A 23658-nucleotide genomic window follows, 5' to 3' on the forward strand; every position below is an offset into this window, starting at 1 on the left:
TTTGGATGAATGTAATGAAATGTAATGTCATTGGATTCTGGGATTGTTTGCTTTTGGTTTTTCACCTAGATGGAAGTCGAGGCTTTAAGGCTTTAAGGCAGTGGTGGGAAACCTGCAGCCCATCAGGCCAATGGGAGCTGCGGGAAGCGGCGTGGGCCGCAGGGATGTGCTGGCCACCACTTCCTGCAGCTCTCATTGGCTGGGAATGGCGAACCATGGCCATTGGGAGCTGTGGGAGGCCATGCCCGTAGACAGAAATATAAACAAACTCTCACAGCCTGCCAGCAGATTACCCTGACGGGCTGCAGGTTGCCCACCACTGCTTTAAGGGATCTCTGTGACATTTAGCCTCCACTTATATACAGCTATATCATATACGTTCATAGGTGTTAGAATTGCTCAAGTTTCAGAGGTGTGTGTGTGTGTGTCTATGTGCATGCTGATGAAAAGTGCAGAGGCATGTGTGCCTGTGCAGAAAATAATGAATTCACAAGTGGAAGCCAGGGTGAGGCCCTAAAGAAAATCAGACCTTAAGAGTTATTGTAATAAGCTTCACTTTATGTCATGAGTATAGCTGGTCAGAAAATGGAATTTTCATCCTGAATCAGAAAAAAAAGTAAACTTTTCTAAATTTACTGGAAAACAAAAATTCCAAATATTTTGTTTCAGAAACGTTAAACATAAGACTAGCCAGACAGGGTCAGAACAATGGTCCATCTAGCCCAAGATTCTGTCTTCTAACAGTGGCCAGTGCCAGAAGCTTCAGAGGGAATGAACCGAACCTGGCAATTATCAAGTGATCCAGTCCCAGTTTCTGACATTCAGAGGCTTAGGGACACCCAGTGCATGGGGTGACCATCTTGGCTAATAGCTATTGATGGACCTATCCTCCAGGAACTTATCTAATTCTTTTTTGAACTCAGTTATACTTTTGGCCTTCACAATATCCCCCAACAAGGAGTTCCACATGTTGATTGTGTGCTCTGTGAAGAAGTACTTATGTTTGTTTTAACCTGCTGCCTATTAATTTCATTGGGTGCTTGTGTTATGTGAAAGGGTAAAAAACACTTCCTTATTCACCTTCTCCACACCATTCATGATTTTATAAAACCCCTTAGTTGGCTCTTTTCTAAGATGAACAGTTCATTTAATCTCTCCTCGTATGGAAGTTGTTCCATACTCCTAATTATTTTTGTTACCCTTCTCTGTACTTTTCCCAATTCTAATATATCTTTTTTGAGATGAAGTGCCCAGAACTGAACACAGTGTTCAAGGTGTGGGCACACCATGGATTTATATAGTGGCATATGATATTTTCTATTTTATTATCTATCCCTTTCCTATTGGCCCTTAATGTTCTGTTAGCTTTTTTTCACCTCTGCTGCACATAGAGCAGATGTTTTCAGAGAACTATCCACAATGACTCCACAATCTTCTTGAGTGGTAACAGCTAATTTAGACCCCATCATTTTGTATGTATAGTTGGGATTTTTTTCCCAGGGTACATTACTTTGCACTTATCAACATTTAATTTCATCTGCCATTTTGTTGCCCAGTCACCCAGTTTTGTGAGATCCCTTCACAACTCTTCACAGTCAGCTCTGGACTTAACTATCTTAAGTAATTTTGTATGGTCTGCAAGCTTTGCCACATCATTATTTACTCCTTTTTCCACGCTGTTTATGAATATGTTGAACAGCACTGATCCCAGTACAGATCCTTGGGGGGACCCCCACTATTTACCTCTCTCCGTTCTGAAAACTGACCACTTATTTCTGTCCTTTGTTTCTGATTTTTTAATCAGTTGTTGATCTATGAGAAAACTTTCTCTCTTATCCCATGAGTGCCTACTTTATTTAAGAGCCTTTGGTATGGGACCTTGTCAAAGGCTTTCTGAAAGTCCAAATAGACTATATTGACTGGATCTCCCTTCGTCATGTTTGTTGGCACCACCAAAGAATTGTAATAAATTGGTCAGGCAATAAATTGGTCCTTTTACAAAAGCTGTGTTGACTCTTCCCCTATGTATCATCTTTATCTGTGTGTTTGATAATTCTGTTCTTTATAGTTTCAACCAATTTGCCTGGTACTGAAGTTAGACTTATTGGCCTGTAATTGCCAAGATCACCTCTGAAGTCTTTTTTTTTTAAATCAGCATTACATTAGCCATCCTCCAGTCACCTGATACAGAGGCTGATGTAAGTGACATGTTATATACCAGAGTTAGTAGTTCTGCAATTTCATAAACATAAAAATACTCATAAATTACATAAATTTTAAAATGATAGTCAAAACTAAACATTTGACCTTATAAGAATAAATCATTTTGATAATTTTCCGTTGAAAATGTTGATGAAATACATTCCTTCAAAATGTGTTTAATCTAATCAGCATTTTCGGATGAAAAACCAGTGGTGAGCAGGGTTTATATGTGGACTAGCCACTAGAGGGGGGTGCAATGCACACTTTACAAGCATGTCACTTTATCTCTGAATTTTTCTTCATCTATGGGTTGCTGTGCTTTTAAAGATATAGATTAGTTATACACTTCAGTTACACTTTTTAAATTTAATTGAACATGTTCATTTTAGAGAGATACTTCAAATTATATTTACTTTACCGATAATAAGTAGTGCTGTGTAAAGAAGCAAAGTAAACAGTTAACAAGACTGGGAACTGTCAGAGTAGATAAAACCATGTTTTTGCCAACTACTTTATCATATACAGTATTGTATTTTTCTGATAGTTTTGCACATCACTAATACTTGTCAGTGCTTTTAACCAAAAGCTTAACACACAGTGGGTGTTCTGTGGTGTAACTGCTTTTAAAAAAACATAAAAAGACCACCAAACCCTCAACCCCTCCTCCCTCCAAAACACATGCACACTACCCTTTAATTGTCAAAAGGAAAAAAAAGAATGATCTTCTCCTTCTCACAATCTCTTAATCCCCACAGGATGACAGCGAGCTGTGAATGAAATCAGTCTGTTTGACACTCTTGGCTACATCCCTCAAAGATAGACACATCCTGTGATCACTTACACTTACAAGACACTACTTTTTTAAAGAGAACCATGATACTGTAGGTAGGGTTTAGCAAATCTTCAAAAAAATTAATCTCATTTGAAGATTTGTCTTTCCCCCACAACCTCAGTGCTCGTGTCCTGACTTTTAAATGTTTCAGAGTACTTAAACCAGCACTGTTAGCTGTATTCCTTCCTCTTCTGTGGTGCTTTCCCACAGAGGGTAGGGAATATACAAAAGGGCAGTGGCCTCAGAGCTGAGAAGATCCATTCCATGGTGCCTATACTTTATAGGATGAGGGTGACCATATTTCCCATGCTGAATATGGGACACCTGGTAAAATTATTCATATTCAGGCAAGTTCAACAGCAATCAATCAGAACTATGCAGTACAAACATTCAAATTAACATCAAGTTGACTGAGCCCCTCTTAAAAAGAAATACTGCATAGTTGGATTCTTTTTATTTACCTTCTTATCTTTAAGGCTTTAGGGTTCACACGGGGAAGGGTGACACCTCCTGTCTCCCCACACAGTCCCATACACCTCTCTAACACAGGGGGCAGGGCGGTGTGACCACCCTACCCGACCCTCCCTGCTCAGAGCTCTCCACCCTCCAGGCCTGGCTTGGCCCTCAGGATGGACCCGCCTCTTCTGGGACCTGGCACCATGTCTTCCTGAGGCAACGCATGGTGAGTGTGGACACAGAGTCACATGCCCCCCTCCCCAGATCTCTGCCAGGGTTCACACCAGAATGTGGCCAGCAGCAGCCTTTCAGCACTGTGCAGGAGGGAAGGGATAGGAGCTGCTTCTAGCCATGGGGGTGGGGGTGGGGAAAGGGATGACCTGGCCCATGTCTTTGCAGAGCTCATCTCTTCTCCCTGCTCCCCCTCCCCCTCTCCTATCTGGCTAGAAGCAGCTTGTTCCTTCCTGCCCACACAGTGTTGAAAGGCAGCTAACACCTCCAGGCTGCTTTTAATCACCGACATAACCCAGCTGCTTCCAGCTACAGCACGGGCAAGAAGAGGTTAAGCCCTAAGGACGCATTGGAAATGGTCCACCTTGATTATCACTACAAAAGGTTTTCTTTCCCGCCCCCCCCCCCCCGCTCTCCTGTTGGTAATAACTCGTCTTAAGTGATCACTCTCCGTACAGTGTGTATGATAACACCCGTTTTTTCATGTTCTGTGTGTATATAAATCTCCTCACTGTATTTTCCACTGAATGCATCCGATGAAGTGAGCTGTAGCTCACGAAAGCTTATGCTCAAATAAATTGGTTAGTCTCTAAGGTGCCACAAGTACTCCTTTTCTTTTTGCGAATACAGACTAACACGGCTGCTACTCTGAAACCTTTCAGATACATTTATTCCCTTGTCTCCAATATCAAACACATGTCCTGAGCACATGATATCAATGCCCATGATGGCATACAGTCACCTGAATTGAAGAGCTCAGTCTTCTATTTTCATACTTTAATCATTGGTACCAAGTCACTAGCCTCACCAAAAGGTTGCTGCTTTCACAGCAGTGCAACAAATTAGGGATGCTGAAACATTGACCAGTTCCTTAACATCAGTTCAACAGGCTAGATGTACTGAGCCAATGATCTCAAAAAGGTCTGTGTTGTGACCTCATCCCATCAAGCTTGAGTTGTTAAGGCAAAGACCACACAGAGACCATTATTGGAATACCATGCCCAGTTCTTAAAAAAAGAATGTAAAAAAACCAGATGTTGAAAAACTGGAGAGGGTTCAGAAAAGAGCAACAAGAATGATTCTGAGGTCCTGACAATTTGCCTTACAGTGTAAGAATTGTAAGAATCTCAATCTTTTGGCTTAAGCAAGGGAAGGTTAAAACACAACTTAGTCATAACCAATAGGTATCTAAAATGGGGAGAAAATTTCTGATAGTAGAGAGCCCTTTAACCTAGCAGACAGATGCATAACATGAGCCAGTGTCTAGAAGCTAAAAGTAGACAAATTCAAATTAAAGTGCAAATTTTTAACAGAGAGGGTAATCAACCATTGGAACAACTTAGCTAGAGATTTAATGAATTATCTGCAAAAACCACAAGGAGTCTGGTGGCACCTTAAAGACTAACAGACTTATTTGGGCATAAGCTTTCCTGGGTAAAAAAAAACCCATTTCTTCAGATGCATGGAATGAAAATTACTGATGCAGGCATAAATATACTGACACACGAAAAGAAGGGAATTACCTATCACTTGAAGTCTTTAAATCAAGATTGGATGTCTTTCTAAAAGATCTATATTTAGATCAACCAGAAGTTATGGCAGCATTATACAAGAGGTCAGACTAGATGATTATAATGATCCTTTCAGGCCTAGGAATCTACCTGAACAAGTACAATTTAGCTGTTGCAAGTCCGAAGTACTGGAAAGTGGTACCTCCCAAATGTGAAAAACAATTTGTGGTTCCATTCCCTGCTGTATAGAAACTGATTACCTTGGATCTTACGCCTGGTTTACACTCCATGGTTACGTCGATGAAAACTGCCTTTTGTTGACCTAGCTGTGGAAGTATTTTCACTTAAATTGGGCTCCTGCTGACATAAGCGTCTCTCTATGCCGATGTGGTAATACCACCTCCCTGAGCAGTGTAGAGTCACAGCCGATGTAATGGAGACAGGGTCAGTGTAGACACTGCATTGCTTACATCGACTGTTACTGGCTTTCAGGAGGTGTCCCACAACTCCCCCCACTGACGATACAATTGATACAAGCACTCCTGTCATAAATATAAAGGGAAGGGTAAACACTTTTAAAATCCCTCCTGGCCAGAGGAAAAATCCTTTCACCTGTAAAGGGTTAAGAAGCTAGGATAACCTCACTGGCACCTGACCAAAATGACCAATGAGGAGACAAGATACTTTCAAAAGCTGGGAGGAGGGAGAAAAACAAAGGGTCTGTGTCTGTCTGTGTGATGCTTTTGCCGGGGACAGAACAGGAATGGAGTCTTAGAATTTAGTAAGTAATCTAGCTAGATATGCGTTAGATTATGATTTCTTTAAATGGCTGAGAAATTAAGCTGTGCTGAATAGAATGGATATTCCTGTCTGTGTGTCTTTTTGTAACTTAAGGTTTTGCCTAGAGGGATTCTCTATGTTTTGAATCTAATTACGCTGTAAGGTATTTACCATCCTGATTTTACAGAGGTGATTCTTTTTTACTTTTTACTTCTATTAAAATCCTTCTTTTCAGAAACTGAATGCTTTTTCATTGTTCTTAAGATCCAAGGGTTTGGGTCTGTGGTCACCTATGCAAATTGGTGTGGATTTTTACCAAACCTTCCCCAGGAAGTTGGGTGCAAGTGTTGGGAGGATTTTGGGGGGAAAGACGTTTCCAAACAATGCTTTCCTAATAAATAAACCCAGATAAACGTTTGGTGGTGGCAGTGGAAGTCCAAGGCAAAGGGTAAAATAGTTTGTACCTTGGGGAAGTTTTAACCTAAGCTGGTAAAAGTAAGCTTAGGAGGTTTTCATGCAGGTCCCCACATCTGTACCCTAGAGTTCAGAGTGGGGAAGGAACCTTGACAGCTCCTAATGAGGACATGCACCGCCAAGACAAGGAGCTAAGCGTGCGCACACACAAGTGATATAATAATGGCAGGGATTGTATGCTGACGTAAATTAGGTTGACATGGCCTCACTTTGTTTTACAGGCTTTTTTAGGGTTAGTCTGGCTTCACATCTGGCTCAAAAACAGTGAAGCTCTGAAATGAGCTCTTTTTATAGGGGAAGTAAAAGTTAAATGTTTAGGCATGAGCCTCTCCTGATGTCTTTACCTTAAGGGACAGGAAAACACCCAATTGTGAAAAATAATGTGCAATTCCTTTCAAATAAAAGAAAATTACTTGTTAGGATAAAAGGTAATCTGTTTCATTTTAGTGTATTCATATCTTGACTCCATTTAAAGATCCCTTATTCTTAACTGTGTAGTGGATCATTACAACTGCAACACAAGGTGATAAATGGTCACATCCTGCAAGGAGCTTGTCATTTAATAGGATATTATTCTATACAGACTTCTGATGTGAGTCATAGTACATACTGACTTCATCAATGTTTGAATTACTTTTCTGGTAATATTGACTTTTCTGCAAACCAGTGACAAGCATGGGCAGAAGAGTCTTCACATTAAAAAGTCCAGCTTTCAAAACAGTTAAAAATCATTTCTGTGCTGTCCTTTTGACTCCCAGGTAATGTTCCTGAATTACAAATCTAAGGACTGCAGGTAGCTAAAAAGGTAGGCTAAATAAATTGCGTGAGCCACTCTCTGACATTGGATTTCTACACAGGGCCCGCATTGACTTCAGTGGGAGTTATGGGTTTTCAGCACCTCTGAAAATCACACTGCTTGTTCAAGTGTATAAATATTCATTTAATTGTCTAACGCGAGGCACCCAAGTTTGACATTTGGTTATAATTCTTAGTTTCATGCAAAGAAACTAGGTTAATGCACCGTTAATGTGAATATAATTTCTCAAAACTCAGAAAATTCAGTGTTAAGGTTTCTGGTATCAACCTGAGTGCTAGTCTGTTTAAGGGAGGGAACAGACTAGAAATCAGAGCATAGTTACAACTCTAGCTTCCTATTTCTGGCCCTCACACTAATTCTGTGCGATCCTTGGTAACTCATTTTTACCTTCCTGTTTCTCTTTATTGTTCATGTGTGACATGGGTTTAAAAATACATATATCGTACCTAGGGCAGGAAGCTTAATGACTGTTTGTAATGCACCTCCAGATTCTTAGAGGGAGAATGCTATAGAATTATTAATATTCCAGCAGGGGAAGGTTCAAGAGGGCAGGTGAAGAAAGACACAAAGTTACCATTTCTGCCAGTTTGTTCCAGTTCAATACAGTAGTGTTTGCTGGGTGTTTACAGTGTTTCTGTTCGGAGAGCCATGATCATGGCAGGTCCACCCCCCGCACCATCAATGAGCTTAGGATGTTTCATCTTGACCTTTTCTTTCTCCCCTTTCTGTCCTTCTGCCTCCTGAGGGATCAATCGCTAATCAGCAGGGGGATGTTTATTTCTCCTGTGTGCACCATGAGAGAATGGGATTGATCCACCACTTCATCTTTTTTTCCTCAGTAGCACTGCTTTACTGTATTCTGTGAATACATGTTGGCATCAGCATAACTTGAAGATGACAATTTAATGGACAGTCACATATTACTATAGGTAGGAAGAAACAGCAAAAAGATGGCTGTCCAAGTAAGCAACTGTGTTCCATCCAGTGCTTTATATCAAGTCACAGGGGATTGGATTGGGGTGAGGGAGACACATGGGGAAATATTCCAAAGAAAGGCTTACAATTTACACTTAGATCATCCATTTGGAACAATTCCCCAGGGTTGGTAGGATGGAATAGAAGGATGCAGGCATTGCTACCAAAATTATCCCGAAGGTGATCTGAGAACTAACTCGTTCACTCAAATGATTTACCAGCCATGGGAGAAATCCTGAGAGGTACTAAATACATGCAACTTCCACTGACTTCTCAGGATTTGCAATATTAAAATTGAAATTACAAATCTGCAGTTGGAGGTTAATAGTACTTCATTATACTCAAAGTACATTATAGCTCAAAGCCTTGCTGCTAAAGCAGATAGCATAGGCTAGCTAATAAAAGAATGGTGGTAGCTTAGGAAAACACTAATAAAGCTAGTAATACTGGGTAGACTGAAAGACTTTATAGATCATATTTCCTCCCTATTATACTAGTAGAAAGTCTGGACAATTAAGTTTTTCTCCCAGTAAACTTTGAACAAGCTTTAGAAATTCTAACTTCCTAGGAGAGATTTTGTAGAAGCACATAAAATAAAAAATGGAAGGCAAACTTGTGAAGAGCAGATATTGGGGATGAATAGAACTAAAGCTTTGATTGTTTTTCTTTGTTTGGTTTTGGCTCTATGTTTGATCAAGATAAAGCATTGCCAACAGCCAAATGAAAAGGAAACTCATTGCATGTTCAAAACAAAACATTATACATATATGTGTATATATAGGTATATACATATATGCCATTTTGAAAAAATCTGTTCAAGCTTTTTGTCAAAAATTTGTGAAGTCAGGTTACCACTGCAATCATTATTTTATAAGCAGCACAAATTAGGATAATTTTAAAAAAGACACTAATGATTAGGAAAAGAATCTGCATGCATAGATGGAGTTAGAATACTATTCTATTGAGATGTTTATACTACACTCATCACTACAGTATCTGAGCACCTTCCAACAGAGCAATAAACAATGTCAAGTATTGTTTTTTCTCTCATCCTTAGAGGAAGAAGCATGCGGAGTAGAGTGCCTTGTTTTCGTAGGGCTTTTCAATATTATTTTATTTTTTATTTGTTGATATACCTGTTGCTATTTTTTTATGCTAGAGAAGGCAAGGTCCAAGAAAGGTGCCTTGCACTTGGAGCACAAAGTGGTGAGGTGTGTGCTAGTTGATTCAAGAGGTTCTGTGTCCCACACAGACAAGCGTCACCCTTACAGTTAAATGTTGGGGAAGAAGGCAGGATCCACACAGTAGCAAAGTCTTTAGCTTTGGGGCTTCAACCCCACCTGCCTCTGCAGAGTGCTCTGTGCCATAGGAAGGCTCTGCACCCATAGCATGGTCTCCCAAATCCTGCACAGCGTAATCACAGTAGTCCTGTTACCAGGCATTTCTCTGTCCCCTTGGATTCCCAATGTAGGAATCACTTGAATGTGCCTACATCTTTCTCTCTCTCTCATATACACACACTTATATTATATATGGGTTGCTTCAAATGTTTCCAACAAAAAAATTATGTCAAAAATAAAGTTGAGTTGAAATTACATTTTTTCCATGAAAAAAAATTCATTTTTGCCTAAATGTATTGGTTTGGGAGCCTTTTTGCATCCTCCTGATCCTGGGCTCTTCTGGGGGTAGGCAAGACCTCAAGGGTAATCTGGACAGTCTGGAAGGCCTGTCTAAATTATGGCACCTTCTCTGAGACTGCCCTGTAAACTGCAGCACTGTCCAGAATCTCTGCAATACTGCATACTGCAGCCCTGCCCCGACATACTCCTGTCACTTCCAGGTCAGCCCCGCCCTGGCACGCTTCCTACATCAATGCTTTAAGGGGCTCCAGAGAAGGCAGCCTTATGGCTGTCTTGCTCACTTCCTGAGCTGGAAGTGGGGCTGTTAGAGCCTCTTCATAGTGCTCCAGCCTTTTTCTGGCATGAAGGGGCCAGAGTGGGGGTCAGGATCTCACCCATAATGTGCTGCAGTTACCATAACTTTGTTTCTTTAAAAATTAAGAGGGGGAAAATTACAACCCCTCCGCCATGTATTTCAATAAGCCCTCTGTTTTGTCAAAAAAACCCAGACATATTCACTTGACTGTCTGATTCTCAGAAATGTAGGAGAAAATAAAACACTTCAAAGCCTGATGGAGAAAAGTAACCAAATGAGTATGTATCAAATAAAGGATTATCCTTATTTGTGAGGACCTTTGTGTCTGAAAACAGAAAGGCTACCTACTGAGCTAACGGTGAATCTGCTTTTTCTGTCAGTAGTAGTTCCAGAATAGTCTGGGGGAACAAACATGCATGTCTTCCAGATTCTTCTTTTTGCCATAGTGAAACTCCTGATTTACAGCACAATGAGAGAGAAGAGAATCAGGTTCCCTTTCTTTACAATGAACTGAAATTAAATGGGGCCAGGATTTCACTCTAGATCCCAGCATCTCTGGGGCCCACCCAGTCCCTCCTCTTCTACAGGTTCCGTGTAACTCCCATTAAAGCCCAATAGTTACTCATAGCTGTGATGGGTGGGTGAGAATGGTGCCCTGAACATTAGAACCATATTTAGTTTTAAAATATCAAGCATATTTGGACTAGTACAGATGTACTTTCCCCAAGCTTGCAGCTCCCATGACTTCAACTGAAACATTTTGGGACTCCTACAGATTTCTCATCCCAGAATACACTCATATATCTGTAGACCATTAGTTTGGGAATGCTCTGAACCACTCTGCAGGTGACAAGGAGAGAGGTGAAAGAGGATTGTAATGGCCAGAAGAGGACGTTGGGTAATGCCCACTCTGGATAAAAGTTCCATAAGTAAGTCAACCTGCCAGATGATACTTAAAATACAACACAAGAGCTCTTTACCTTTTCCCTCTCAGAACCTGATCTTAAAAGTTGCTGAGCCCTAACAGCTCTCCCTGAAGTCAACATGGTTTCTTAACTATAGTCAGCATCAGGCCCTCAGCGATAACTACATTTTCAGACACTCACAGCAATATGTTTCAATATATGATTATAAAGCAGAGAACCGTATCCTCCTACTAATGGCTATAACTTTGTTATTACCAAACTAAATTCTTTCAAACAAGGCAAAGTACACCCTCTCTTTTCAAGGGGACTATATATACGACATGCAAAGCTTCAATATTTAAAGTTGAACTCTACTCTAAAAAGGTGACTATGTGAAAACATCTCCTTCTCACTCATCAGATCCTCTTGCTTTCATACCTGCTCACTTTATTGACAAAAATAAGTTTTGACTTGTTTTTTTTTTACCTGGAATAACTCTGAAGAGCTACCACAGCTATGGGAGAAGGGGAGCTGGGTTGAATCCTTTCTTGCGCACCATAAACATATTAGTTTATAACTTCCAATTGCTTACCCCCACGTCACCTCAAGTAAAACACTAAAACTGCACAGGAATCACTTACAGAATAACCTGTACTGCAGATGTTCTACTTCTGGCAATAATGTGCAACAAGAAAAGAACCTAAGAAAGAACCTAAGAACTTAACAAAGAACCTTGTTAAGGTTGAGTTTAGATGGTTGGCGGTTTAAAAAAACCCTAAATGCTTTTTTTTTTTACTTGTACACAGAGGCCATTTGACCTGTAAGTCATTGAGACAAAAAATTTTGAATTCCACTATGCAATATTTTTTACAGAGTTCCTCTTCAAAGTAGAACCACACTTTAAAACAAAACCATCTTTGGGTTTCTAAAGAGGGTTAAGAACAAAAAAGAAGAAAAAGCATCTGAATAATACTTTTTTCCTCACATTTGGGTAATACAAATGGAGCTCTAAAGCTCAATGGAGTTTTATAAAACTTTCACATAAAAATGTTCTTCTGGGATAAGAATAGGCATGAAAAATTTCAGCCCAAACAGTAATTTCTTGAGAAAGTTATAAGTGGCTGGAAGTAGGGATTTACAACAAAAGTGAATTCTAAACTATGACTACAGCATTGTTCCTGTGTCACTGTAAGGATGTACTGAATAACTTGTTACCACTATTGAACGCATATTTAGGCTGTTCACTAACCTTTTCACACTATCTCCAACTCCCCTTGTCAATATTTCCTTTAATCATGGGTACACCTGGCTAATACAGAAGCTCAAGTGATTATTTTAAATATTGAAAAAACATTTATCACCTGGTACTGTTGGCTAACTGGCAATGGTCTTGGCTGCAGTGTCGTGACCACAAGCTCACACAGCCATATGAATAACAAAACTATTTTAGAGATGAAATAAAATGAAGTATACAGAATGTAAATCTGCACTTCTGTGGTATGTTAGATATGTACTCCAGCATGTCTCAGTACCTTCAAAACAAGATCAAGTAACTTGTCTAATTCAGAGGCTGAATGAGAAGACAAAAAAAAAAATACTCAAGAGATATGCAAAGAAAGTGTGAAATGGAACCTCTCTAATTATGAAAGGAAAGTTTGCCATTTTTAAGTCATAAAAGCAATGCAATAACCACTTGCAAAGAAATCTCATCTAAGATATCAAAAGCAATTCATATAAAATGAAAGGAGTTGACATTAGTGAATTGGAAAAAGAAGGTTTACTTTGATACTGTCACAGAATGCAAATGTGTATTGCTGCAAGGACAAGCAATCTGCCATAAATGTTAGCATCCACAAAAGCTGAAAAGTGATAGGAAGAGAGAGGAAGAACATATCTAGGATTGTGCATCCAGTGCTAGATTCAGTTAAACAAGGATACAAACAACATATTCAAATATTTTAATACTCTGTAATGAAATGTGAAAATGTCTGCATCTATTGAGGAAAGTTATTGAGAGATGAAACCTTTAAAATAAAGGAAAAATGGAATGTTGTCAGGGTTGCATACATTTAAGACCTCTGGAAAATCAGGAGCAAACTGAAATCACATATATAGAGAAAATGCACCTTAAAAACTTACTGATTTAAGCAATGTACTGTATCTAAGATGCAGTGAAAAATTGTAGATCATGGCTATACAGCTAAAATGGATTTTGCCTTTTGCAAAATGTCATTTAGGAATAAAAGCATCTACAGAAACTAATGAAAATTGATGTACTGACTTGGGAAAGCTATTACAGTTGATTTAATCTGAAGCAAAGAACACGCAAGAGGAAGCACAAAAACACAGGTTGCGTGCAACAAATACACAAACGGCAAGGCTTCTGGAAATTAGAACTATAATTGCTACGAGGATTTGGAAAGTGAAGCTGTGAATATGGCTAAGGATGTAGAAAATGATATTGTATGTATCAAAAATGTAAAGAAACTGTGAAGATCCAAGTTTTCAGAAAGTTTTCATGTGCCAGCTACTGTATGTTCATAGCACAGGGCTTGTGAAAGGCAGAGCAAATTATAACATAAAGAGGTATGAATGTGGACACAGCAATGCTCTTATGATATTTATCAAAGTGGTGACTGATCCAAGTAGATTTAGGGGAGTGAAAGTATTTGAAAAGAAAGAAATGAACTAGCTGGCACCCATACACATGATAAAGGGAAAATGAAAGTAATATTGATGGTCTCCACAAAAAAGCATAACATGCCCATATTTGAGCTGTTGATAGGAGAACAGTCAAGTGAGGAACACAAATTCTTGCCAGATAATAGTTTTCAAGACAGATAAAATTTAAACTCCCCCAACCAGGACTCCCACAAATCACTGTCTTCAAGATTTCTAGCATCACATAAACCAAAACCACAGGATGATAAATTTAATCATAAAAATGTAACGGGTTCATACAATGTTCCCATGATTCTTTGAGTTTCTAGTGAATCTGATTTCAGCTCCCATACTTTCCATCAGAATATGTAAGTGATTTGAATATGAGAAGTAGAATTGTTTTGAGACCCCATGAGATGTCAAATGAAAATATTAATCAAATGCAAAACTAAGCCAGACACACTGAAGAATGGTGTATGCTGGCAGTAAGGTAAGCAAAACAACAACAACAAAAATCAGTATAGAATTACAGACTCCTCTAAGTTCTTGGTTCAAATCTAGCCTAGATCATAGTGGACAGATTGTCTGGAGTGGCGATCCCTTGAGGTCGAGGATGATCTCTTTCACAGGTTTTATTTTTGATGGGTCCTTTGGTGACTGAAGAGTCCAATTCTTGAGCCACAGGCTCATTGGCAGACATTGCAGGTGGTGTTGGAAGACAGAGTTGGGCTGCGATTGCTGCGTAACAGTTGTCTTTCCTTTCTTTTCTGGCGTTTTTCTGCAACCAGGGCAAGGCAATTTTCCTCAAAAGTGTACGTTCCCTCTCTGATAAGTCTTTGCCAATTATCCCTGTCCTGGGCAGCTGTCTCCCAGTATGTGGTGTCGATGCCACATCTCTTGATGTTTATCTTGAGGGTGTCTTTAAAGCATTTATTTTGGCCTCCTCATTTCCTCATTACCACCGCTTTGTAAACTAACAGTTTAGTATGTTCTCTGATGTTGTGATTGTTGAACACCTGGCGAGGCAGTCTGCGAAAGACAAGGCTGGCACCACGAATTCCGTGCTGAATCTTAACGTCTATGTCTGTCCTCTGTGAGAGATGGCTGTCAAGATAGGCTAAGTAGTCTACGTTTTCCAGTTCTTCTTTGTCAATGTAGATCTTCCTTGCTGGGTCTGATGATTGTCCAGGGACTGGCTAGTGGAGAACTTTGGTTTTGCCGATGTTCAGAGTTAGCCCAAGGCTTTTGTAAGCTTCAGAGAAGCAATTAAGGGCTGTTTGAAGATTCTCCTTTGAGTGTAAGAACACAGGATCTAAGAGCTGTAAGAACACAGTGGACAGATATGCACTGAATGAAAGCAGCCCAGGAACTGGTGCTGTCTGGAACCCATATAACAGTTTATGCAGAGAGGTTCAATAGACAGAGAGACAGTACAATGCTGTCATCCCCCTCGACTTAAAATTAAAGCACCTTGACAAGACAATATTGGATAACCTGTCTTGCCCCCTGTGCTGAAACCATTATCTGGAAAAACAGAAGAGTTTGCTCTAGAGGTGTCAGTCTGGCACCTACCATCAGTACTTCGTGCACTAATTTTTCTACTTTAAAGAAACAAAGAAATAGCCCATAGAAACAGAACTCAGACCAGAGAGCACACAAATGCTATTGTCACCTCAATGGCACTGAGAACTTTGAAAAGTGCAGACAGAGAGAAAGGAACCCTTAAGTCTCAGACTCAGGAAATACAAGAGAAGAAACTTCAGTAGAGCCAAGGAAAGGTTAATAAAGGGTTCAGAGGAATCAGGACTAAATTGTCTGATGTTAAGGTCACACACAGCTCGAGATGGCAAGACCAGGAATACCTTTTTCATTCTTTCACTCGTGGATTGAAAAAAAAATTAGAAAAAGAATTAGAAGAACATGTAATCAATCCTGTCCTTCACAAAATCCAGTAGTTGAGCTTGACTGCCAGATTCAAGAGCATCTTTCAGAGCAAAAGACAGGCAAAGCCTATTAAATGTGTGTTCCTTTTCCAAAGCAAGGGGTCACTAAAAGATCTTTCTACCCTTAATACACTGAAGATTTCATGAAAGGCAATGCTATTTTAAGATTTCGTAAAGGGATTTTTATAACAAAGAAGAGTTGCAGACACCATCCTCATTACTGCCACGCTGCCATCCAGTCTTTCATCTGTATCACCAAGCCAGATCTTAAGAAACTTTTTATAGATAGTTAAAGCCATCAAATGAAGCTCAGTCGCTAAAAAGACAGTTTCTAACATGGTCAGCTGTTACGGTTTAAATTATACCGATACTGAAAGTGTCTAGGTTTTCATTTAAGTGCTTTAATCATGCTGGTTGAGCTCGTTCATGAAAGTAATATTTGGTCAATCTGGTACTAAAGTGGAGTTCATCCCCAATGCTGGTAACCATCAAAACCTTGAAGGTTAGTTGGGAAAGCAAAACCAAAAATCCAAATTATTCTATTAATGGTACATAGAAGAAAACCTCTAATCCAGGATATTGAATATGAGAGATTCATTTTATCCTTAGCTTCCCTCACCTCATGTTGTGTTTCATTTAATTTATTATGTGAGGCATTATGTGATTTCCAGAGATGAAAGTAAGCTGGTCCGGTATGGTGTACCGGCAAGATCCGGTACACAGCCAACCGTACTGGCCGGGGGAAGTTTCCCCAGGCCGACAATTTAAAAGGACCCTGGGCTCCTGGCTCCTTGGCCCTTTAAATCACTACTAGAGCCCCAGGGCTCCCAGCCACCGCCACCATGGGGCTCCGGTGGTGATTTAAAGAGCTTAGGGCTTCCAGCTGCCACTACTGTAGCCAGAGCCCTGGGCCCTTTAAATCGCTGCTGGAGCCCTGGGGTAGCAGCAGCAGCTGGGAGCCCTCAGGTTCTGGTGGCAATTTAAAGGGCCTGGAGAGTTACATGCCCCACCCCTTCCATGCAAGGCCCCACACCTTCCGTCAGAGGCCCCTGCCCCTTGCTCAGGACCCCGGCCTTGTGTACCGATAAATCCCTTAAGTTACTTTCACCCCTGGTGATTTCTGAACTTTACAAAGATGTTTATAACAGATGAACAAATTTGAGGTGAACAAATTTCCACTGACTTAACTGGAGTCAAGATTACACTCTTGGTGATTTGCTTTATCTATGGCCAGGGAGTAATTCCCTAGACTTTCACCCTGGGCTGAATGGGATTCATGCTGGGGAATGGGATGCATGATTTTAAAAGTAAAAGTTTCAAAGTTCAAGCTACTCTAGCAGTGGCAGGCACCACCAAAAAGCTGCAAACATGCCTTTCACATTATTGACATGAAAGCAAAATGTCACCTTTTGGCAAGTGACTTGACAGAGATCCCAGCATGGCAATTATACGATCTATGGCCTTTTTGCAAGATGACATTTTTGGACAATGTTATTTAGGATAATCCAACGTGGAACAGTCTTTGAAGCTATCTCTTGTGACTAGAGATGAGCCTTAGCTATAAAGTTTGGATCTGGATCTCAACTGCCTCCATGGTCAAATATATTTGGGGTTTTGGTTTGTGTCATTGTAAACAGGAACCTAAGAAGGCAACAGTTGTGCTTCCATCACAGAACATGGCCGCTCCTCTGGGCTCTCTGGTTGGGAAACTGGACAGGGAAGCACGAGGGGACAAAAGTATGTGGGGTACATCAGGGAGACTCACAGGAGAGACAAGAGAATATGGGGGCTGGGAAGGAGAGAGACTGAGGAAGTGGAGGGGACTGTGAGGTGTAAGAGCAGATGGAGGGGGAGATGGAAATATGGAGTGCAGGAGGGAGAACAAAGGATGACAGAGGAATGTGGACTGTGGGAGAGAGACTAGGGAGGTGTAAGGGAATACGGGCACAGGAGGAGGACTGTGAGCAGTGGAGGGATGTGAGACAAAGGAATAACCATTCTCTCTGAGGGGGTGGCAATCCATTTTGTGTACATGTACAGGACTAAACAATTGGTTAATTGTTTAACAGTTGCTGGTATCTGTCTTTCCAGAACAAGGGAAGAGGGTATTTCCCTAAATCAGAAATCAGATCAACAAGGACAGAAATGGATGACTTAGGTGTCCAGAATATCAGTCAGATGTATTATTAAAACTCTTAAACTTGTCAAGGTGTCAGGACTAGTGAGCAAAGTGTACACAAGAGAAGTAGTGAGAGTGTAGCGCAGAAACTGAAGAAGCAGTAGCTGACATTTTTAAACGCTAAGTTAATTCAGGACATATCCCTGAAGACTGGAAAATAGCAACGTAAAGGAGCAGTAACACACCAGCAAATTAGAGGCCAGGTAGTTCACTGCCAGTTGTAGAGAAAACATTTGGAAATGTTTTAGAAGATCAAGAGGTGTAACATTTACTGTACTAAAAGTGCTGCCTGGCTAAGAGTAGCCAACACAGTTGCAAGAAAGGAATATCATGCCTCAGTGACTTGCTGCAATTCTCTGCGGCTACTTCTGGCAGGGTAAATGGAAGTGCAGTGAAGTGGACATCACCTTATTTTTTTTTAAAGAATGCCTTCTACCAATTTCCACACTGAAGGGTAATGTGTAAGGTGAGAAGTCATTGATTAGTAGGAAATCTGCCTGATTGCATTACAGGATGGCTAACCATGTGACTTTTTCAAGCTGGAGAAATGGAATGGGGATGCACAGGGGTCAGGGTTGCATCTACAGCTTGTACTTGACACAATAAGGATTTAAAAATATAAGAATTTAGAGTTTACAAATGAGAAAGTGGGAGAGAAAACAAACAAACATGCAGTATGCCATAGGGACTTCCTTTAACAGTTCATATGGAAACATATGGCTTTTTGCATTGTGATAAACATTTCCACAGTTAATTTTTTCTTTCCCTTTGAGGTGCAGAGATCAGTGCCTTTGCATTGTACAGAACTGGTTATTGCAAAGCTTTACTGTCAAGCATTCCAACTTGTTTGATAAATGAGCTGCAATTAGTACAGAATGCAATAGACAGGCGTTCGACTTATGCTCAGAGTTTGGTTCTCATGATACCAACGTTCCTGCTTTGCTACTTAAGTAATAAAGTTGCTCAATAAGGCTCAAATTTTCAGCTTGCCTCCACTGATATGCCTATAAACATTGTTGATTGGTCTATTTGTATTTGGAAATCCCCAAATCTGCACATTCAAATCAAGTGATTGTGCATGCAATCAGGCAGCTGCTACGTAGCTATCCATTTCTGCATCTTAATACAGGTATTTGCATGTAAAGATAGACACACTCAGACATTTGGTAGGTGGAGAGTAATCAAAGCATGCTCATCATTTGAGACAAAGTATAAGGCAGAATTTGTGCCAGGACTGCCATCCTGAAGCATTTAAAAATCATGAGTCAGGCCCCATGTGATTGGCTTAAATATTGTGAGATTTTAAAAATAGTTTGGGTCTTTTCATTTGTTTTCTGGTTTTTGAGACTTTAGGGTTCATTATATCAAGCTTTTATCTACCATGAGGGTTAGAATTACATTTTTTTAAATGAAAGGTGAGATTCTCACATAATAACATGATTCTGGGAGCTGGGGCTTTAAACAAAATCCCAGGTAATGTATTTGTGAGACTTGTGATAAAATAATGAGAGATGGCAACACTGTCTATGCTTACTTTTAAAAGGACCAAACTTGAGAGATGGGGATGGGGGGTGGGGATTGTCATAGGCACAAAGGGTAGTTAAACTCCCGACTTCCCTTGAAAGGGCACCTAACTCCCATTTATGCCTTTGAATATTCCTCCCCCCCCCCGCCATTTCCCTGACTGAAATCACCTGGCTTACATCTCCTATAATCTTTCAATCAGAGCTTTGGAGCTGTGCTCCGGCTCTGCTCCAGTTCCAGGCAAAAACCTGCAGCTCCACTGCTCTGGAGTTGCTCTGCGAGCTCCGCTCCAAAGCCCTGCTTTCAATGATGGAATGTGTTGCATTGACTTGTAATTATTTGTAGGTACTGTGCATATTACTTTGTGGAAATTATTATCTATATTCTAAATGTTTGGTTCCTCCTAAATCTCCTTCGCACCACCCTGGTGGCACAAAGTAGACTTACAGCAAGGCAGCACCTGTAGATTTCCCTAGGGCAGGAGTGGAGTACATCAGCAGGAGTATGTCCGCCATAGCTACTCCATCTCTCCACCCCTGCCAGGGCCTAGCAAGTATTCTAGGGTGGGATGGAGAAATGTCAGGGAAGGTGAACCAGAGCAGGGCCTGAGTCCAATGCAATGCACTCTAGCTATGCCAGTTGATGGAATGGCTTGTTAGGACCTATTATCTGCCAGAACAAGTTCGAACAGCTCTGGGGGGTGGAAAAGTGGCAGAACCCCATGAGAGGCAAGTGGTGCTCCTGAGGATTTTGGTCTGTTTCTTTGTTGGGCTTCATGTGTTGCCATCCAAAATAGATGTACCACTAAAGCCAGAACTTAAAAAAGCCCAAAGAGTTAAATATTACATTTGAATGTCCTCAGTTTAAGTACTGCTGGACACAAGAAAATATTACAGATGTTTTCAAATGTTAAAGCCATACAGTTAATTCTGTTGATGCTAGCCCTGGCAACATCCAGACAAGCCACTGCTGCCTCAGTCTCCTCTGCTGTTGGCACTAGAGCACTGACTTGGGAGACAATACAATGAACGCTTCTATTTCTTCACAAAGCAAGAGGAGAAAAGTCCAGTTCCATCCCCCAGAGAAAGAACTACTAAGCAGAGAAAGCTTTTAGTGCAGCTACCAGTTACAGTAGGACATGAAAGCTTTGAGCAAGGACCAAAAGATCATACAAAAAATGGGATGTGTGTGGAATACAGTTCTGAATTACATTGGCCCTAGGCTGGAATACTGGAAGTGGGTCACTGGGGAACACAAACAAAAATGAATACTGTAATTTTATTTCCCAAAAATCCTCGTTTAGTAACAAGAGAAGAGAAAAGAAGGTATATATGCCTGATATGGAAGAAAATCTTTTCCGTGCCTAATAAGGTCCTAGCCCTTTACAATTTTTCATGTAGGGGATTTATTGTCTTACAGGGTGAGACATTAACTTAACAGTAAGTTCCTGTATAAAAATCATTTCCTTCCTTCAAGAGAGGATGAACTTTAAAAGACCAGGACTGTACATTGGAGAGAATATAGTTGTTGAACAGCTGCATCCTTTTGGAAAGATTACCTTCAGAATTCAACAGACATCACCATGAGCAGTGGTTATATATGGAACATATGCTAGGAGTGTGATGGGCAATTTTCAAATCTGTTCCAACATTTACATACATGAATTTGTATAACCAGGTCTTTCATACTTGAACCTCTCCTGTCACTTTGTAGGTATACACCAGATGACTACTCCACTGAATGTCAAGTCACTATATTAAAGGGTGCAACTTAGTGTAAATTACACAACAGATGTGTATTTCCCATGTCAATTTTATTCTTACTGGTTGCATACAAATCATAAATCATTTCAGAATATGACACATTGCTGGGAAATAGGTATTAGTCTGAAGGATAAATAAAATGTATCAAATAAATAATTCAAAATAAATGTGTTAAAGCATTCAATAACACTGACACCCTTAGGCCTCATGATTCAATCTGATCCATACAGGTGGACCCATGCGCCTGTTCAGAGCCCCACGGATTTAAATAAAATTCTGCACAGGTACAAGAGTCTGGCTGTGCAGATCAGACTACAGAATACTGTATTTATTTTAGGGCTACATCTTCCACTGAATTTGAGGGACAAGGAGAGAAACTTACCTGTTCAAGTCCCGATGTATGATTGGTTGTGTAAGATTATGAAGATACTCCATACCTTTGGCAACATCTACAGCAATGATTAATTTAGACTGCAAGTCAAGATTCCTAGATTTAAAACATACAGTACTGGTCAAAACGGACAGATATAAGACAAATTTACTTGCGACATTCTGAAGTGCTCATAATAACCTGACAGTTGTGTCATCTGCAAATCAGAACTGTCTTTTTAGTTGGTTTAATGTAATTTGAATTCAAAATCTCACCAAGTAAAACAATAATAAACTAGTTAATAGTTTTGTGATTAATTGCTTGTTTCCTTCACATACCAAATAGTCTGGATTAAAACAATGATTTGGTACATTCCTCTAGCTGAAATGGATAATAAATATTTGCACCAGTGGAGTTCTTATCTCCAGAATTATTTATAATAGGGTCATACGAAGAGTTAATCAGATACCTCTTCTGTTCATGCAGCAGAGAAAAGAGTGATCCTCCAGAAATATATTGAGTGACTATAGAAAACTGACTTGGATCATCTAAGCAAGCGCCAACAAACTGGATGACGCAAGGATGATTGAGTCGACAGAGGATAGAAACTTCACGGCAAAACATGTCCACATCTGATTTGGAACAGTAGGTATTGGCTCTGTAGCTAATAATTGACATGAAGAGAAATCAAAAGTAAGCGAAAATAGCATGAAAATTATGTGGTATGATTTTTTTGTACTCTAAATTAAGGTACTAACAAAGCAAAATGGAAAAGTCTTTGCAAACTTACCGTTTGATTGCTACTATTTTATTTCTGCATTTTCCCTTATAGACTTTTCCAAAAGACCCTAAAATGATTAAAAATAAATAAGCACAAAGATATTTTCTGTGTGCATCAAGCTTTTAAGACGGAAGCATTCTGCTTTCTGGTACCTGAGCCAATAATCTCATGGAACTCTATTTCAGAGAGCTGAAGATGGAAGTGTGATGGCAAACCAGCACGGAGGAGGAGCACATCTGCCTTTTCTGCAAAAGAAAATTGTTATCCTTTTTTATAAAATGTGTGTGTGAGTGGGGGGAAATAAAAGCACTTAAATTGACAAAAACATACACAGTAGCAGCTGATTTTCCTACCATAAATTGGGTGACTGGTAATCCCATTTCTTTTTGTTTCAGTACCCATGATAAACCCCAATAATAAACAAGGATTTGCAACATTACAGCTGCCTCAGGGTTTCTTGGCTCTAAAGTCTTATCACTTATGAACACAGTCCCATAAGCATATTCTGTCTGGATCATGTGATTGTTGCATAAAATCCTTTATATAAGGAATTAGTTCCCTATTCAGTGTATCCAGTACTCGCTACCAATGCTGTGGTTCTTATTTGTGGTCTGATCTACTGTTCAATGGCACTTGGAATCTGAACTCTGATGTGCAATTGAATTCACACACCAAACATCCCTAAATTGTTGATCCATGTGGTCTACCACAATGTGCTTATAAGAATATTTCTAAATGGAACATTTTAATATGCATGGTGATTACATGTAAAGAATATAAGCACTTGAGTACACCCAGAGCTAACATTTGAAATGGAAAATCAAAAGGATCTCAAAAAATGAAATACCTTTCAATATAAATATGCAGCTGAATTTTTTGCCCATGTCTGCTTCAATACAACACGATTTATTTTTGGATAGCATCTTTCTTACAGAAGTATCCCCAAACATTTCACAGCAGATTTCAGTCTAACGTTTGTTAACTCTGCATTCATATATTCATGTTTATATCTTTAGTATCAATTCACTGTCACATATTTTTTCTCAGAACAAGAGATTTTGGTTTGAATCTTAAACAAAAAGTCAATTTCTCTGGAAATTTAAAAGTTTAAAGAAAATAAAGAGACATGGTGGGTGAGGTAATATTTTTTATTGGACCAACTTCTTCGGCTCTGTGTAAGCTCAAAAATGTCTCTCTCTCACCAACAGAAGTTGGTCCAATCAAAGATATTACCTCACCCATCTTGCCTCTTTAATATTCTGGGACCAACACAGCTACAACAACAGTGCATACAAAGAAAATAAATTAAGACCTAAATA

General features: G+C 39.8%; 1 protein-coding gene across 1 annotated transcript in view; it reads right to left on the reverse strand.

The window, feature by feature from the left end:
- TNNI3K (TNNI3 interacting kinase) overlaps positions 1–23658 on the reverse strand; it is a 164204-nt gene that overhangs the window by 79925 nt on the left and 60621 nt on the right. Inside the window, exons 14-17 of the mRNA XM_073357332.1 lie at positions 22492–22584; positions 22349–22406; positions 22028–22222; positions 21571–21675 (exon numbers count right to left, since the gene is read on the reverse strand). Coding sequence (XP_073213433.1) covers positions 21571–21675; positions 22028–22222; positions 22349–22406; positions 22492–22584 — 451 coding nt within the window. The remainder of the gene's footprint in view (positions 1–21570; positions 21676–22027; positions 22223–22348; positions 22407–22491; positions 22585–23658) is intronic.

The sequence above is a fragment of the Lepidochelys kempii genome, chromosome 8 (genome assembly GCF_965140265.1).
Source record: "Lepidochelys kempii isolate rLepKem1 chromosome 8, rLepKem1.hap2, whole genome shotgun sequence".
NCBI classification, from domain to species: domain Eukaryota; kingdom Metazoa; phylum Chordata; order Testudines; family Cheloniidae; genus Lepidochelys; species Lepidochelys kempii.